Source organism: Amblyraja radiata, chromosome 10 (assembly GCF_010909765.2).
Source record: "Amblyraja radiata isolate CabotCenter1 chromosome 10, sAmbRad1.1.pri, whole genome shotgun sequence".
Taxonomy (NCBI): Eukaryota; Metazoa; Chordata; class Chondrichthyes; order Rajiformes; family Rajidae; genus Amblyraja; species Amblyraja radiata.
In genome coordinates this window covers 69,549,224-69,566,644 of record NC_045965.1, presented here as the reverse complement: position 1 = coordinate 69,566,644, position 17,421 = coordinate 69,549,224, and the positions used below count along the sequence as shown (strand labels likewise).

The 17,421-nt window shown below is 50.0% G+C and overlaps 1 protein-coding gene across 2 annotated transcripts in view; it reads left to right on the top strand.

The window, feature by feature from the left end:
- Nucleotides 1-17,421, top strand: part of rnpc3 (RNA binding region (RNP1, RRM) containing 3) — a 35,709-nt gene that overhangs the window by 6,475 nt on the left and 11,813 nt on the right. For both annotated transcript variants that reach the window (XM_033029109.1, XM_033029110.1), the window contains 8 exons: nucleotides 1,913-1,960; nucleotides 3,219-3,340; nucleotides 7,490-7,579; nucleotides 8,911-9,022; nucleotides 10,139-10,207; nucleotides 13,245-13,381; nucleotides 16,520-16,645; nucleotides 17,220-17,347. In XM_033029109.1, coding sequence (XP_032885000.1) covers nucleotides 1,913-1,960; nucleotides 3,219-3,340; nucleotides 7,490-7,579; nucleotides 8,911-9,022; nucleotides 10,139-10,207; nucleotides 13,245-13,381; nucleotides 16,520-16,645; nucleotides 17,220-17,347 — 832 coding nt within the window. The remainder of the gene's footprint in view (nucleotides 1-1,912; nucleotides 1,961-3,218; nucleotides 3,341-7,489; nucleotides 7,580-8,910; nucleotides 9,023-10,138; nucleotides 10,208-13,244; nucleotides 13,382-16,519; nucleotides 16,646-17,219; nucleotides 17,348-17,421) is intronic.

Sequence of the window (17,421 nt, the reverse complement as noted above, 5' to 3'; positions counted from 1 at the left end):
TCTGTCTGCACCTAATCCATTATATACTGCCATTCCCTGCATATCCATGTATCCAAAATCCTCTTAAACGCAGTCAGTTGTTGAGTCTCCAGTCAACTATTTAATTGTCATCTGATCCGGCAACAGAATAATGAAACTCTTACTTGTTGCAGCTTCACAGGCTTGCAACTGCAATAAAAAGGTGCAATAATATACAATAATCAATAATATAACATAATAATCTGCAGTACTAGGTAGTCATAAAGGTGCTAACTGACGTCTGGAGTGCAGCCACAGTGCAGAGAAAATCATAGTTACTGTAGACACACAATGCTGGAGTAACTCAGCGGGACAGGCAGCATCTTTGGAGAGAAGGAATGGGTAACGTTTCAGGTCGAGATCCTTCCTCAGACTAGTCAGGGGAAAGGGTAACGAGAGGTTAGTGTTGTGCAGTGTTCAACAGCCTGATGGTTGTAGGGAAGAAGCTTTTCTTGAACCTGGAGGTCACGGTTTTCAGGCTCCTGTACCTTCTTCCCCATGGTAGCAGCGAGATGAGAGCGTGGCCAGGGTGGTGTGGGTCTCTGATGATGCTGGCTGCCTCTTTGAGGCAGCGACTCCTGTAGATCCCTTCGATGGTGGGGAGGTCAGTACTGTGATGGACCTTCGATGGTGGGGAGGTCAGTACTGTGATGGACCTTCGATGGTGGGGGGGTCAGTACTGTGATGGACGCGGCCAGTGTCCACCACACTCTGCTCTATTCACAGCAAGTCCCACAAGCAGCAACATGATGAATAGACATTACTTGGGGTGACCCAGTGGAGCCACTGATAGAGCATCTTCCTCACTGCTCCAGAGACCGGGAATGGATCCCAACCTCTATTGTTATCTGTGTGGAGTTTGCACGTTCTCCCTGTGATCGCGTGGGTTTTCCTCGGGTGCTCCGGTTTCCTCCCACATCCCAATAACGTGCGGGCTGAGGGGGTTAATGGGCCGCTGTAAGTTGCCCCCAGTGTGTGGGTGAGGGGTGGAATCGGGAGGGGGGGGGGGGGGGGGGGAATTAAACTAACCTGTTTCTCTGTCACCGTGGAATTCTCTGCCTCAGAGGGCGGTGGAGGCCGGTTCTCTGGATACTTTCAAGAGAGAGCTAGATAGAACTCTTAAAGATAGCGGAGTCAGGGGATATGGAGAGAAGGCAGGAACGGGGATGATCAGCCATGTAAGGCATTGAATGGCGGTGCTGGCTCGAAGGGCCGAATGGCCTGCTCCTGCACCTATTGTCTATTGAGGCAGCAGCACTACCAGTGGCACGGTGGTGCAGCGGGTAGAGCTGCTGCCTCACAGCGCCAGAGACCCGGGTTCCATCCCGACTACAGGTGCTGTCTGTACGGAGTTTGCACGTTCTTCCCGTGACCTGCGTGGGTTTTCTCCAAGATATTCGGTTTCTCTCACACTCCAAAGACGTGCAGGTTTGTAGGTTGATTGGCTGGTGTAAATGTAAATTATCACGAGTATGTGAAGGATAGTTTAGTTTAGAGATACAGCGTGGAAACAGGCCCTTCGGCCCAGCGAGTCTACGCCAACCAGCGATCCCCACTCATTAACACTATCCCACACACACTGGGGACAATTTTTTTTCAACATACACCAAGCCAATTAACCTACAAACCTGCACGTCTTTGGAGTGTGGGAGGAAACTGGAGCACCCGGAGAAAACCCACGCAGAGAACGTACAAACTCCGTACAGACAGCGCCCGTAGTCGGGATGGAACCCGGGTCTCCGGCGCTGCATGCGCTGTAAGGCATCAGCTCCACCCGCTGCGCCGCCCGTGTTAATGTGCGGGGATCGCTGGTCGGTGCGGACTCGGTGGGCTGAAGGGGCGGTTTCTGCGCTGAATGTGTAAACTAAATGTGTACAATTGTTCTCTTTTGCAGAAACATACGGCTTTTGCCACTTTCTCGTCCACCCACGCAGCGGTCAAGGTAGGTTTTGTGTCAGTGTTAAACCCACCACCATTCTGAAGGCCTCAGTAAACGGGATTCACCAGAGTGACAGAGTTTAGAAGAATGAGGGGGGGCCTCATTGAAACGTACAGAATAGTGAAAGGCCTGGATAGAGTGGATGTGGAGAGGATGTTTCCACTAGTGGGAGAGTCTAGGACCAGAGGGCACAGCCTCAGAATTAAAGGATGTTCCATTAGGAAGGAGATGAGGAGGAATTTCTTTAGTCAGAGGGTGGTGAATCTGTGGAAATCTTTGCCACAGACGGCTGTGGAGGCCACAAGTCAGTGGATATATTTAAGGCAGAGATAGCTAGATTCTTGATTAGTGCGGGTGTCGGGGGTTATGGGGAGAAGGGAGGAGAATGGGGTTAGGAGGGAGAGATAGATCAGCCGTGATTGAATGTCGGAGTAGACTTGATGGGCCGAATGGCCTAATTCTGCTCCTATGACTAATGACTGTTGTCTGTGTGTGTCTGTGCGTGTGCATCTGTGTGTGTTTGCGTGTGTGCCCGTGGCGCATGTTTGCATGTATGCGTGTGTGTATGACATGTGTGTGCCCGTGGCGTGTGTTTGTGTGTGTGTTTGTGTGACGTGTGCGTGTGACGGTGGCGTGTGCGTTCATGCATGTGTGACGGTGACGTGTGCGTGCGTGTGTGTGTGATGGTGGCGTGTGTGTGTGTGTCGGTGGCATGTGTGTGTGACGGTGGCGTGTGCGTGTGTGTCGGCGTGTGCGTTCATGCATGTGTGACGGTGGCGTGTGTGTCGGTGGCGTGTGCGTGTGTGTCGGTGGCGTGTGCGTGTGACGGTGGCGTGTGCGTGTGTGTCGGTGGCGTGTGCGTTCATGCATGTGTGTCGGTGGCATGTGTGTGTGATGGTGGCGTGTGCGTGTGTGTCGGTGGCGTGTGCGTTCATGCATGTGTGACGGTGGCGTGTGTGTGTGCGACGGTGGCGTGTGCGTGTCGGTGGCGTGTGTGTCGGTGGCGTGTGCGTTCATGCATGTGTGGCGTGTGTGACGGTGGCGTGTGTGTCTGCGTGTGTGACGGTGGCGTGTGCGTGTGTGTCGGTGGCGTGTGCGTTCATGCATGTGTAACGTGGCGTGTGTGACGGTGGCGTGTGTGTGTCTGCGTGTGTGACGGTGGCGTGTGCGTTCATGTATGTGACGTGGCGTGTGTGTGCGTGTGTGACGTGTGCGTGTGTGACGGTTTCGTGTGCGTGCGTGTGTGACGTGTGTGTTGTAGGCGCTGTCCCGGCTGCACCAGCTGCGGTGTTTGGGCCACACGCTGGTGGTGGAGTTTGCCAAGGAGCAGGAAGGGCCGGCGGCAACACCGGATCCGGAGCAGCGGACTGGAGGCAGCAAACCGTACGTAACGCCCATCCCTGCCGCCGCCGCCGTGCCCCGTGCCCCGTGCCCCGACTCTCTCTGTGGCTGGGGACCGCGGGGATGTGGGCAAGGGTCCACGCTGGCACTGGGGCCCCACAGGGTCCGTGTGATGGACACTCTGTGGCAGAGGACCGCTGGGGTCTGGGTGACGGGGCAGTGGGCAGCGCGCTGACCCTTGCCACAGGGCGTGTCCGATCTCCGGCCTACAACCAGTGCCGACCCCACCACCGCCCTCGACACCCGGGAACCCCTCCACCAACGTCCAGCACCGACACCCAGAGCCCCACACTGTGAGAGGGGGGGAAGGGGGTGGAGAGGAGGGAGGGGTGGTGTGCCGGAAGTGAGGGAGAAGCCCTCTGTATATGGGAGTGAGGTGCTGGAGGGGGCATGCAGGAGTGGGAGGGGGGGGGGGGGAGAGAGGGGGTGATTCTCTGCGGGGGGGGGGGGGGAAGTGGGTGGTGAGGTGCTGGAGTTGCCCCTTGTTTCTGTGGGTGAGGAGGGGAGGGGGGAGGGGTGTGGGTGACTGGGGGGTTGCTGAGCTGTGGGGAGGGTTTAGTGTGAAGGTTTCAGTGAGCAGTGCTCCCTGTGCCGGCACTGCCCAACCATGCCACTGGGGGGCAGCAACGAGCTGCCTTAAGCAGCTCCACAGTCTCGCCACACACAACTGTTAACCTAAACTAACACTAAAGATACATACAATACATACAATACACACAATACACAATACAATTTATTTGTCACTTGAACCTCATAGAGGCTCAAATGAAATGTTGTTTCTGCAGTCATACACACAAGAAAGACCCAAGACACAACACAATTTACACAAACACCCATCACAGCGCATCTCCTCCTCGCTGTGATGGAAGGCAAAAAAACTTATCTCTCCCCTGCACTCCCCATTCCCCTCCCGATGTCAGAGTCAAAGCCCCCGGCGGGCGATGGCAATTGTCCCGCGGCCATTAAAGCCACGCCGGGCGATGCAAGGCCACGCTCCGGGTCTTGTTGTTGGAGCCCCCGGCGGGCTCTAGCAAAGTCCCGCAGCCGTTGAAGCCGCACCGGGCGGTGATGTAAGGCCCCGCTCCAGGCACTCCTCGACCCCGCGACTCGGGCGGGTGAAGTCGCCGTTGCAGAAGTCTGGAGAAGCGGTAGATACACTAAAAGCCCTGTCCCACGGAGTTCACCCAAGAGCTCTCCCGAGTTTTAAAAAAAATCAAACTCGTATGCACGCCAAATGTACGTAGTGGGTACGTCGGAGCTCGGGATGTCTCTGAGCGGCTCGTAACGTTAATGGCAGGTACTCTGGAAACGTGGTAACTCGTGAAGATTTTTCAACATGATGAAAAATGTCCACAAGTAAAATATACTCGGGATGGAAAAATGTGATACTTCTTAACTCTTAGTTATACCGTAGTAGCTCGTGAGTTTACCGTAGTAGGACCTGGTGTCCTATATCACTATTGTATGTTCATGATGGAAATAAGAATACTCTGTATATTCATTACCTTTGAATTGTAGTTTAATGTAATCCTCCCATAATTTCTGAGTTCCATCTCACAATATCTATCAGACATACAGAATGGTGCAAGGTGATATCTTGCCCAAACTCAGTTGTATCTTTCTCTCAATAAATATCACAAAATATGCCATTGTTTCAGCCACATTATGACAAAATATAGGTTGTAGGTTATTTGTAATCAGTCACCCCCATCCCAGAAACAACAGTACCTAAAGAAGAACATTTGTTTTACTAACTTACAAGCATGTACCATACATAGTCCGTTGATCCATATCCAGCATAATGTTGTGATAATTGCATAAAAGGTCTAAGAAATTTGGTGTGGAATGATAATCCATCTCAGTACTTATTTAGGCAAGTCCCAAGTTATAGATACTTTCCCCCCACCCCCAACCCCCCTCGCCCGATCTTCATTGAACCAACCATTTGACCAATCTTTACTCAGCTGCTGTAACGTTTCCTTCCTATCAAAATCTCTGTGTAGCATCTGTCCCTATCTTAAAATTCCCACTTTGAAATAAAATACAACTTTCAACTTAAAAATTTCGCAGCAGGATCACGATGAGTTGATTCCCTTGCCTTTCCTATCATCATTCGATTCAGTGTAATTTTCACACCTGGTTGACTCAGGATTGTTTCTTAGCCCTCTGACAGGTGTTTCAATCTCACCTCGTAGCTCGCTGTTAATCGATTCATAGCTATTAATTTTAATTCCTGGTCCGTATCGAACGTCTCCAAATGCAAACGCTTCAAGTTACGCTTCTTGTGTGGTGGTAAGGGGATGCTAGGATAAAATACCATATATTTGCATTTATATAGCGACTTGAATGACATCCATCATGTCACAATAACGCAGCTTGTTAATTGCACATCGGTTGAATCACTTGTGAAAGATCCCTCCTTTGTTTAAAGACTATGACAGGTTAAACGACATTTAACATGGTTTCAATGCACCTCGGATACAAGATACTCTCAATTTATATTTAACGGATCCAACCTTTTTAAAGCGATTAGTATATTGATTATTATGTTGCTTTCAAATTTTCTCAGAAGCCTGAACAAATATTCTGCAAAAGCAAAGAAATGATCTTAGTCAATAACAAGAAATTGGATTTAGATAGAGTCTCCAATCAGTCATGCTTTCCACGTGGACAGGTGGGAGAGTTATAAAACAGTATTTGATAGGAAGGAAACTTTACAGCAGCTGAGTAAAAGATTGGTCAAATGGTAGGTTCAATGAGGGGGATTGGGGGTGGGGGAAAAGTATCTCTAGCTTGGGACTTGCCTAAATGAGTACTGAGATGGATTATCATTCCACACCAAATGTCTTAGACCTTTTATGCAATTATCGCAACATTATGCTGGATATGGATCAACGGACTATGGAGTAGGCCATTCAGCCCTTCGAGCCTGCACTGCCATTCGATATTATCATGGCTGTTCATCCAACTCAGTATCCCATCCCTGCCTTCTCTCCATACCCCCTGATCCCTTTAGCCACAAGGGCCACATATAACTCCCTCTTAAATATAGCCAATGAACTGGCCTCAACTACTTTCTGTAGCAGAGAATTCCACAGATTCACCACTCTCTGTGTAAAAAATGATTTTCTCATCTCGGTCCTAAAAGACTTCCCTCTTATCCTTAAACTGTGACCCCTAGTTCTGGACTTCCCCAACATCGGGAACAATCTTCCTGCATCTAGCCTGTCCAACCCCTTAAGAATTTTGTAAGTATAGGGTACTGTTGTTTCTGGGATGGGGTGACTGATTACAAATAACCCACAATCTATATTTTGTCATAATGTGGCTGAAACAATGGCATATTTTGAGATATTTATTGAGATAGAAAGATACAACTGAGTATGGGCAAGATATTACCTTGCAACATTCTGTATGTCTGATAGATATTGTGAGATGGAACTCAGAAATTATGGGAGAATTACTTAAAAGTACAATTCAAAGATAATGAATATACAGAGTATTCTTATTTCCATCATGAACATACAATAGTGATATAGGACACCAGGTCCTACTGCGGTAAACTCACGAGCTACTACGGTATAACTAGGAGTTAAAAAGCATCACATTTTTCCATCCCGAGTATATTTTACTTGTGGACATTTTTCATCATGTTGAAAAATCTTCATGAGTTACCACGTTTCCCGAGTACCTGCCGATCCGTCCCCGAGCTCCGACGTACCCGCTACGTTCATTCTACGTGCTTACCACGAGTTTGATTTTTTTTTAAACTCGGGAGAGCTCTTGGGTGAACTCGCACCGTGGGACAGGGCTTTAAAACAACATTTAACTACAGACTAAAAACAGCAAAGAGAGAGAGAGAGTAACGAGACAGGCTGCAGGCGAGGCTGCCATTGTACGGCGTGTATGAATCGTAATATCTTTCACTGAACTGTACGCATAAAATAACCGTCACTGTACCTCAGTACATGTGATGATAAAGTGACAATTGAAGCATTGAGATGGGGATTGGATGCCGGGGTCTCTGGCACAGCCAGTCGGGCAGCAGCTCCACCCGCTCCACCCGCTCACTTGGTTGGAAGCTTGCACGATTCTTCTCCCATCACCGTGGTCATCTGTTTTTATTCATAGGACAGACAAATCTTCAAGCGGCAAGGATGAGAAGGAGATTGTGAAACCTATATTGCCGGTTATAGAGAACGGCATTGCTCCCAGTTTGGGGTGAGTATCACTGTCATAGTCCACCTTGTGTGGCTCTGTGTGGCAGCCCCATGGCTAATGGCCTGGATAGTGTGCATGTGGACAGGATGGTTCCACTGCTGGGAGAGTCTAGGACCAGAGGGTGGTGAATCTGTGGGATAGAGTGCATGTGGAGAGGATGTTTCCACTAGTGGGAGAGTCTAGGACCAGAGGTCACAGCCTCAGAGTTAAAGGATGTTCCTTTAGAAAGGAGTTGAGGAATTTCTTTCGAGTGTGAAGTAGGGTCTCGACCCGAAACATCACCCATTCCTTCTCTCTAGAGATGTTGCCTGTCCCGCTGAGTTAGTCCAACATTTTGTGTCTCGAGGAATTTCTTTAGTCAGAGGGTGGTGAATCTGTGGGATTCTTTGCCACAGACGGCTGTGGAGGCCACAAGTCAGTGGATATATTTAAGGCAGAGATAGATAGATTGTTGATTAGTACAGGTGTCAGGGGTTATGGGGAGAAGGCAGGAGAATGGGGTTAGGAGGAAGAGATAGATCAGTTATGATTGAATGGTGGAGTAGATTTGATGGGCCGAATGGCCTAATTCTGCTCCTATCACATGAACTTGTGTAAGATGTTGAATGAATGAGTGATATTTTATTGTCACATGTGACATGTCACAGTGATATCTTTGTTATGTGTAACATATCACCTCGTCCCCAGCCAACAATGAACCGTTGTGGGCTCCACCTTACCCGAGTCATCAGAGCCGGCATCGATGACTCGTGAAAGGTGGAGCCCACAATGGTTCATTGTTGGCTGGGGATGAGGTGATAACAAAGGGATACAAACGGTGAAGTTCACGCGAGGGCTAGGGTGGGGGAGGGGCAGGGGGAGAGGGGAGAGGGAGAGAAGTTCAACAAATCAGTCTCCATGCTGCTGTAAAATTGTGTGACCCACCTTTCCTGAGTCATCCACGCCGGCGCTGAATGGTTCTGAACCCTCTCACAACTCTAGTTCACCTCTTCCCCTGACTCCCACTCTGAAGAAGGGTCTCAACCCAAAATGTCACCTATCCATGTTCTCCACAGATGCTGCCTGACCCACTGAGTCACTCCAGCACTCTGTGAAACGTCACCTATCCATGTTCTCCACAGATGCTGCCTGACCCGCTGAGTTACTCCAGCACTCTGTGAAACGTCACCTATCCATGTTCTCCACAGATGCTGCCTGACCCGCTGAGCTTTGTTTGTGATGACAGTCGGCATCAACGGTGTGACACCGTTGTCCTGTTGTGACTGTTGGTAGCGATGGTGTGGTATCAGGTTCGTGTGGGACTGACGTCCTTTGTCCATTCTCTGTTGCAGACTGAGCTACTCCACAAACCCGTGCCTGAGGTACCTTTACCCGCCACCAACCAGCATCATCCTGGCCAACATCGCCAATGCCATGGCCAGCGTGCCCAAGTTCTACGTACAGGTGAGGCATTTCTTTAGTCAGAGGGTGGTGAATCTGTGGGATTCTTTGCCACAGACGGCTGTGGAAGCCACAAGTCAGTGGTGATTTTTAAGGCAGAGATAGATAGATTCGGGTGTCAGAGGCTATGGGGACAAGGCAGGAGAATGGGGTTCGGAGGGGGAGATAGATCAGCCATGATTGAATGGCGTAGTACACTTGATGGGCCGAATGGCCTAATTCTGCCGTCACATGACTTGCATAAGATGTTGAATGAATGTGTGATATTTTATTGTCACATGTGACATGTCACAGTGTCATCTTTGTTATGCGTAACATATCACCTCGTCCCCAGCCAACAATGAACCGTTGTGGGCTCCACCTTACCCGAGTCATCAGAGTCGGCATTGATGACTCGGCGAAAGGTGGAGCCCACAATGGTTCATTGTTGGCTGGGAACGAGGTGATAACGAAAGAATACAAACTGTCTTTCACTCTCACCCTAAAACTAATTGGCTACATATTTTGAACTTTACACAGCTTGGGGGCGTCACGGTGGTGCAGCGGGTAGAGCTGCTGCCTCACAGCGACAGAGACCCGGGTACCATCCTGACTACGGGTGCTGTCTGTACGGAGTTTGTGCGTTCTCCCCATGACCGTGTGGGTTTTCTAGTGTGTAGGATACTGTTAGTGTACGGGGATCACAGGTCTGTGTGGACTCGGTGGGCCGAAGGGCCTGTTTCCTTGCTGTCTCTCTAAACTTAAAAAGTCTGAGGAAGGGTCTCGACCCGGAACATCACCCATCCCTTCTCTCCAGAGACGCTGCCTGTCCCGCTGAGTTACTCCAGCATTTTGTGTCTATCTAAACTAAGCTAAACACAGGCTGATGAATTGACAATAGACAATAGGTGCAGGAGTAGGCCATTCGGCCCGTCGAGCCAGCACTGCCGTTCACTGTGATCAAGGCTGATCCAATGCTGAGGATGTCAAGGCAACTGGAATGGATAGGAAAGGTTTAGAGGGATATGGGCCAAATGTGGGTAGGTGGGACTAGTAGATGGGACATGTTGGTTAGTATGGGCAAGCTGGGCCGAAGGGCCTGTTTCCGTGCCGTGTGACTAATGTGACTAATTGTTGCAGGTCCTGCATCTGATGAACAAGATGAACTTGCCGTCTCCATTTGGCCCCATCACTGCTCGCCCCCCAATGGTAAGGTGAAGACTAAAGAACCAATCCCCAGGGCCTGATGGTCTGTATCCCAGGGTACTCAAGGAGGTGGCTGGCCCTAGAAATCGTGGACACATTGATAGATAAACATGCTGGAGAAACCCAGCGGGTGAGGCAGCATCTATGGAGCGAAGGAATAGGTGACGTTTCGGGTCGAGACCCATCTTCAGACTGAAGAGTTGAACATATCCTCGTACACTTAACACCCGCTGAGTTTCTCCAGCATTTTTGTTTACCTTCGATTTTTCCAGCATCTGCAGTTCTTTGTTAAACATGGACACATTGGTGATCATTTTCCAATGTTCTATAGACACGAACATTTCCTGTGGAGGGTAGTGTATTTGGTTAATGTTCATAAATGATAGCAGCTGAATTAGGCCATTCGGCCCATCAAGTCTACTCCGCCATTCAATCATGGCTGATCTATCTCTCCCTCCTAACCCCATTCTGCCTTCTCCCCATAACCGCCTGACACCCGCACTAATCAAGAATCTATCTATCTCTGCCTTAAATATATCCACTGACTTGTGACCTCCACAGCCGTCTGTGGCAATGAATTCCACAGATTCACCACCCTCTGACTAAAGAAATTCCTCCTCATCTCCTTCCGAAAGGAACGTCCTTTAATAATTGCTGCCTGCCCCGCTGAGCTACTCCAGCATTTTGTATCTACCATCCTTTAACTATTCCTCCTCATCTCCTTACTGAAGGAACGTCCTTTAATTCTGAGTGTGCCCTCTGGTCCTAGACTCTCCCACTAGTGGAAACATCCTCTGCACAGCTACTCTTTTGAGGCCTAATCCAAGGCTTCTCCGGGATTAGGAGGGCGTTTGAGGGAGTCCTCAGCAGCTTGTGTGCTTCTGCATGGTGAGAGGGTGGAGGAGACCCTGTGAGGGTGGGTTTGAGGGTTGTTGGTGGAGGGAGGGGGGAAGGGAGGGAGGGGCGGGGGGGGGGGGAGGGAGGGAGGGGAGGGAGAGAGACCTGCAGCGGGTTAGGTTTCCCTTCAGGACAGGACATGCTCCTTCCATGAGTCGCTCCAACGTGTCCAAGACGCGGAGCGATTATCACCCAGATATGCCAGTGGCGTCACGTTCTCCCTGTGACCTGTGTGGGTTTTCTCTGGGTGCTCCTGTTTCCCCCCACACTCCAGAGACGTACAGGTGTGTAGGTTAATTGGCTTGGTGTAAATGTAAATTGTCCCCCCTGTGTGTCGGGGAGTGGTAGTGTGCGGGGATCGCTGGTCGGTGTGGACTCGGGCGGCCAAAAAGCCTGTTTCTGCGCTGAAACTCTAAACTTTCTTTCAAAATCTTTTTATTGTTTTTTTTTTTCCAAAAAAACAAAAATAAAACATAAAAAACAGAGCAAAAAGAATAATGATATTGATACATAGGGATCAGGATTACATTAATAACAGGTATAACCTAATATTAGTCCAGTGTCAAAATACACATTGAATATAGACCTCCGGTCTCTATGTAAATATAGTTAACACTTTAGGCAAGGCAAGGCAACTTTATTTATATAGCACATTTCATACACGAGGCAGACTCAAAGTGCTTCACATAAAAACATGTCATACAATAAAATGAAATAATAAAATGAAATAAAATAGAAGAACTAAAAGAAAAGAAAAGCAAAATTAAAAATGCTTTATAAAAAGTGCAAAAGTTAAAAGTGCAATGTAGTTAAGATTTAGCTGAAAGCTAAAGTAAACATAAGTTTTCAGTCTTATTTTAAAAGTGGTCAAAGTTGAGGCAAGTCTTAAATCTTCAGGAAGTTTATTCCAGCTATTTGTTGCATAGTAACTAAATCCTGCTTTCCCGTGTTTTGTATTTACTCTGGGGATCACTAACAGATTGGTTTCAGAAGATCTTAGCGGTCTAGAAGGCTTATATAGTGGAAGCATGTCAGTGATATACTTTGGTCCTAAACCATGTAGTGATTTATAGGTGAGCAGCAGGATTTTAAAATCAATTATCTGACGTACAGGGAGCCAATGTAAGGATTTAAGAATTGGTGTAATGTGTTCAAATTTTTTGGTCTTTGTTAGAACTCTAGAAAGAAAACTTATAAATGAAGGAAAAAAGCACAAAGATAAAAAGACAAAAAGAAAAGGAAAAAAGGAAAAACTAAACCCCCCGAAACCAAAGGAAAAACAAAATTTAGTAATAAAATAAAAATAAAAATAAAATAAATTTAAAAACAAAGCAAAGCAAAACAGAATCTGAACTGAGAATTTCAACAATTTAAGTCTGTTTGTCGTCAAGTCTAAACTAAACGAGCCTGAAGAAGGATCTCGACCCGAAATGTCACCCATTCCTTCCTTCCAGAAACGCTGCCTGTCCCACTGAGTTCCTCCAGCATTTTGTGTCTACCTTTGGTGTAAACCAGCATCTGCAGTCCCTTCCTGCACTAGATTTGCTTCTCAATTGCATGTGTAGGAAGGAACTGCAGATGCCGGTTTAAGCCAAAGATAGACACAAAATGCTGGAGTAACTCAGCGAGTCAGGCAGAATCTCTGGAGAGTCAGGAGTGTTTTATTGTCATATGTTCCAGACGGGACAATGAAATTCTTACTTGCTGCAGCACAACAGAATATGTGAATATGTAAACATTCTATATAACGGGGAAAAATAAAAAGTTCAATAAATGACAGATATAGCAATAATAATAGTCTTTTGCAGTTCAGAGCTCAGAGCTTATTTGTTGTGTTTAATAGCCTGATGGCTGTAGGGAAGAAGCTGTTCCTGAACCTGGACATTACAGGTTTCAGGCTCCTGTACCTGTATCTGCAGAGAGAAGGAATGGGTTTCACAACTGCACATGGTCAGTAGACAATAGGTGCAGGAGCAGAGGCCATTTGGCCCTTCGAACCAGCACCGCCATTCAATGTGATCATGGCTGATCATCCCCAATCAGTACCCCGTTCCCCATATCCCCTGACTCCGCTCATGGTCAGCTGTGGTGGTCAGTGTTGCGCGAGTGTGATCTGATAAATGTTCTTCGATTATTTCCCCAGTACGAGGAATACGTCCCTGCCCCCCCGCCCATGCCCCCCTTCCCCCCCGATCAGCCCCCCATCCCAGAGGAAGAGATGGAAGTCTCCAGCGAGGAGGAGTCCGAGTATGAAAGTGGGAGTGAAGAGGATAAAGAGAGGTATGTCGATGTCAGCAAGTCACCATGCAGGGCTTTGGTCGGGGTTTGGTCGGGCCACATGGTGCAGTTCTGCTCGCCCCCATTACAGGGTGTGGAGGCTTTGGAGACGGTGCAGAGGAGGGTCACCACAATGGTGCTGGGATTAGAGAGGCAGCAGACAAAATGTGTAAGAAGGAACTGCAGATGCTGGTTTACGTCAAAGATAATCTGATAAAGGGTCTGGACCTGTAACGTCACCTATCCATGTTCTCCACAGATGCTGCCTGACCCGCTGAGTTACTCCAGCACTCTGTGAAACGTCACCTATCCATGTTCTCCACAGATGCTGCCTGACCCGCTGAGTTACTCCAGCACTGTGTGAAACGTCACCTATCCATGTTCTCCACAGATGCTGCCTGACCCGCTGAGTTACTCCAGCACTCTGTGAAACGTCACCTATCCATGTTCTCCACAGATGCTGCCTGACCCGCTGAGTTACTCCAGCACTCTGGGGACACAGGTAGTTTTAAGACTCTTTAAGACAGGCACATGAAGAGACAGGGAATAATATAACATGAACTATGTACAGGTCGATGGGATTAGTTTAATTTGGCATCTATGATATTATGGGGGGAGGACTTCATAGAAACATCGAGCTGTGAAAGGCCTGGATAGAGTGGATGTGGAGAAGTTGTTTCCACTAGTGGGAGAGTCTAGGATCAGAGAGCACGCCCTCAGAATTAAAGGACATTCCTTTAGGAAGATGAGGAGAAATGTCTTTAGTCAGAGGGTGGTGAATCTGTGCAATTCAGTTCAGTTCAGTCTAGTTTATTGTCCCGTGTACCGAGGTCCAGTGAAAAGCCTCTGTTGCGTGCTAACCAGTCAGCGGAAAGACAATACATGATTACAATCGAGCCGTCCACAGTGTACAGATACATGATAAGGGAATAACATTTAGTGCGAGGTGAAGCCAGCAAAGTCCGATCAAGACAGACACAAAATGCTGGAGTAACACAGGCAACATCTCTGGAGAGAAGGAATGGGTGACATTTCGTGTCGAGACCCTTCTTCCGACTGATGTCAGTGTATGGGGATGTGCATAGATAAGGAAGTGTAAGGTGTGAAAACAGGACAAAGGGATCGGTGATCAAGGAAAATGTGGAATAGATCAGCGTTAGTTGGTAGAAGGCGACAACAAAGCAAACAGCGATAAAATGTAGTCGGAGACAGGCAGACTGGTCGGGGATCTGGGGGAGGGAGAGGGGATGGAGAGAGGGAAAGCAAGGGCCACTTGAAGTTAGAGAAGTCAATGTTCATACTGCTGGGGTTAAGAAACATAGACAATAAGTGCTGGAGTAGGCTATTCAGCCCTTCGATCATTCAATGTGATCATGGCTGATCATCTACAATCAGTACCCCATTCCTGCTTTCTCCCCATATCCCTTGAATCCATTAGCCCTAAGAGTTAAACCTAACTTTCTCTAGCTCCCCGTCAAGATCAAAGTCTGATCAAGGATAGTGCGAGGGTGACCACTGAGGGAGATGGTAGTTCAGCACATGGGTTGTGGTGGGATGATTGTGGTTGGTCTATCCCCAGCTCTGAGTTGACAGGCTGGTGTTTTTCTCACTGTGATCAGCTGGGTGGGCTCTCAGTCTCCGTCTGCTTCAAGGTTCCTCTGGTTAATGTTCAGAACCTGCGTGCAGAGCCACGCGTACGTACGTGTGTGTGTGGACACGGTCCCAGAGACAGGGTTCACCCTCACTCCCACAGCCTGCTCTGCCAGACGACAGCAGCCCCTGCACACGCACACGCACACGCACACACACACACACACACACACACGCGCACACACACGCACGCACACACACACACACGCACCCTCACGCACACACACACACGCACACACACACACACACACGCACACACACACACACACGCGCACACACACACGCACCCTCACGCACGCACACACACACACACACACACGCACGCACACACACGCATGCCCGCACACGCACATGCACACACACACACCCACGGTCACACACACACACACGCACCCACACGCACACACACACACACGCGCACACACACGCACACACACACACACACACGCGCACACACACACACACACGCCCGCACACGCACGCACACGCACACACACACACGCGCACACACACACACACACACACCCGCACACACCCGCGCACACACACACACACACACACACACCCGCACACACCCGCACACACACACACACACACAACCCACACAGCTCCAGCCGCAGAGTCTATAGGCAGAGACGGACACAGAGTGCTGGAGTAACTCAGCGGCTCAGGCAGCATCTCTGGAGAGAAGGAATAGGTGCTGTTTCCGTCCGAGACCCTTCTTCAGACTCGACCCAAAACGTCACCTATCCATGTTCTCCACAGATGCTGCCTGACCCGCTGAGTTACTCCAGCTTTTTGTGTCTTGGCATCATGTCCAGCACAGACGTTGTGGGCCGAAGGGCCTGTCCCCGTGCTGTACTGTCCTCGTCCCGCTGCATTATTGTGGCCCCTGTCCCATCCCCATCCCACTGTGTGAGCAATTGTGAGTAAATTTGGGCCCCGTATCTGAGGAAGGATGTGTTGGCTCTGGAGAGGGTCCAGAGGAGGTTTACAAGAATGATCCCAGGAATGAGTGGGTTAACCTACGATGAGCGTTTGTCGGCGCTGGGCCTGTACTCGCTGGAGTTTAGAAGAATGAGGGGGGACCTTATTGAAACGGACAGAATAGTGAAAGGCCTGGATAGAGTGGATGTGGAGAGGATGTTTCCATTAGTGGGAGAGTCTAGGACCAGAGGTCACAGCCACAGAATTAAAGGACGTTCCTTTAGGAAGGAGATGAGGAGGAATTTCTTTAGTCAGACGGTGGTGAATCTGTGGGATTCTTTGCCACAGACGGCTGTGGAGGCCACAAGTCAGTGGATATATTTAAGGCAGAGATAGATAGATTCTTGATTAGTGCGGGTGTCAGGGGTTATGGGGAGAAGGCAGGAGAATGGGGTTCGGAGGGAAAGATAGACCAGCCATGATTGAATGGCGTAGACTGGATGGGCCGAATGGTGTAATTCTGCTCCTATCCCTAATGACCTTGTGTTGCTGCTGTGCCTGCAGAATGCTGCGACTGATGGGACTGGCGTCACGGCCACCGAGACCCCCACGCAAGAGGAAGCGAGTGTCTGTCCGCAAGCAGCCGCGCATCAAGGACCTGATCGCCCCGGCCAAGACCCCGTCCCAGAGGTGGGCACGCTGACCCCACCCCCCGCTGACCCCCCCCCACCACAACCCCTGTGGCCAAGACCCCGTCCCAGAGGTGGGCCCGCTGACCCCACCCCCCGCTGACCCCCCCCCCCACCACAACCCCTGTGGCCAAGACCCCGTCCCAGAGGTGGACACGCTGACCCCACCCCCCGCTGACCCCCCCCCCACCACAACCCCTGTGGCCAAGACTCCGTCACAGAGGTGAACGCTCAGCCCCCCCCCCCCCACAACCCTCGTGGCCAAGCCTCCGTCATGTTGAGCTCACTAACAGCCCCTCTCCCCACGGCCCCTCATCCCCCCCCCCCCCCCCCCACCGTGGCCAAGGCCTCGTCGCAAAGGTGAGTGCACTGACCCCCCCCAAACCCGGCCTGTCGGAGTCTACTCTCCCCGTGACCCCCACCGCACCCTTCACCTCCCCGTTACCTCCACCGCCATCACCCCCTGCACGTCCACTGGACCCTGGGTCTGCAGCCGGTGAGTGGAGCCGGCGTGCCCGCATTGCCACGGTGTGTTACCACGGTGCTCTGACCCATGACCTGTGCTTCCTCCCCAGCTCCCACGCTGCCGTGCCCCCGTCAGAGGTGTTTGACTTGCCGCTGACACAGGGCCAGAAGAAGATCGAGTTCCACATCTCGGCCGACGTGAGCGGCCTGCTGGATACAGGAGGGGAGCAGCAAGCAGGTACGTTCCCCCTGCTGATCTGCTCCAGTGTGGAGAGACAGTGCGGAAACAGGCCCTTCAGCCCACCGGGGCCG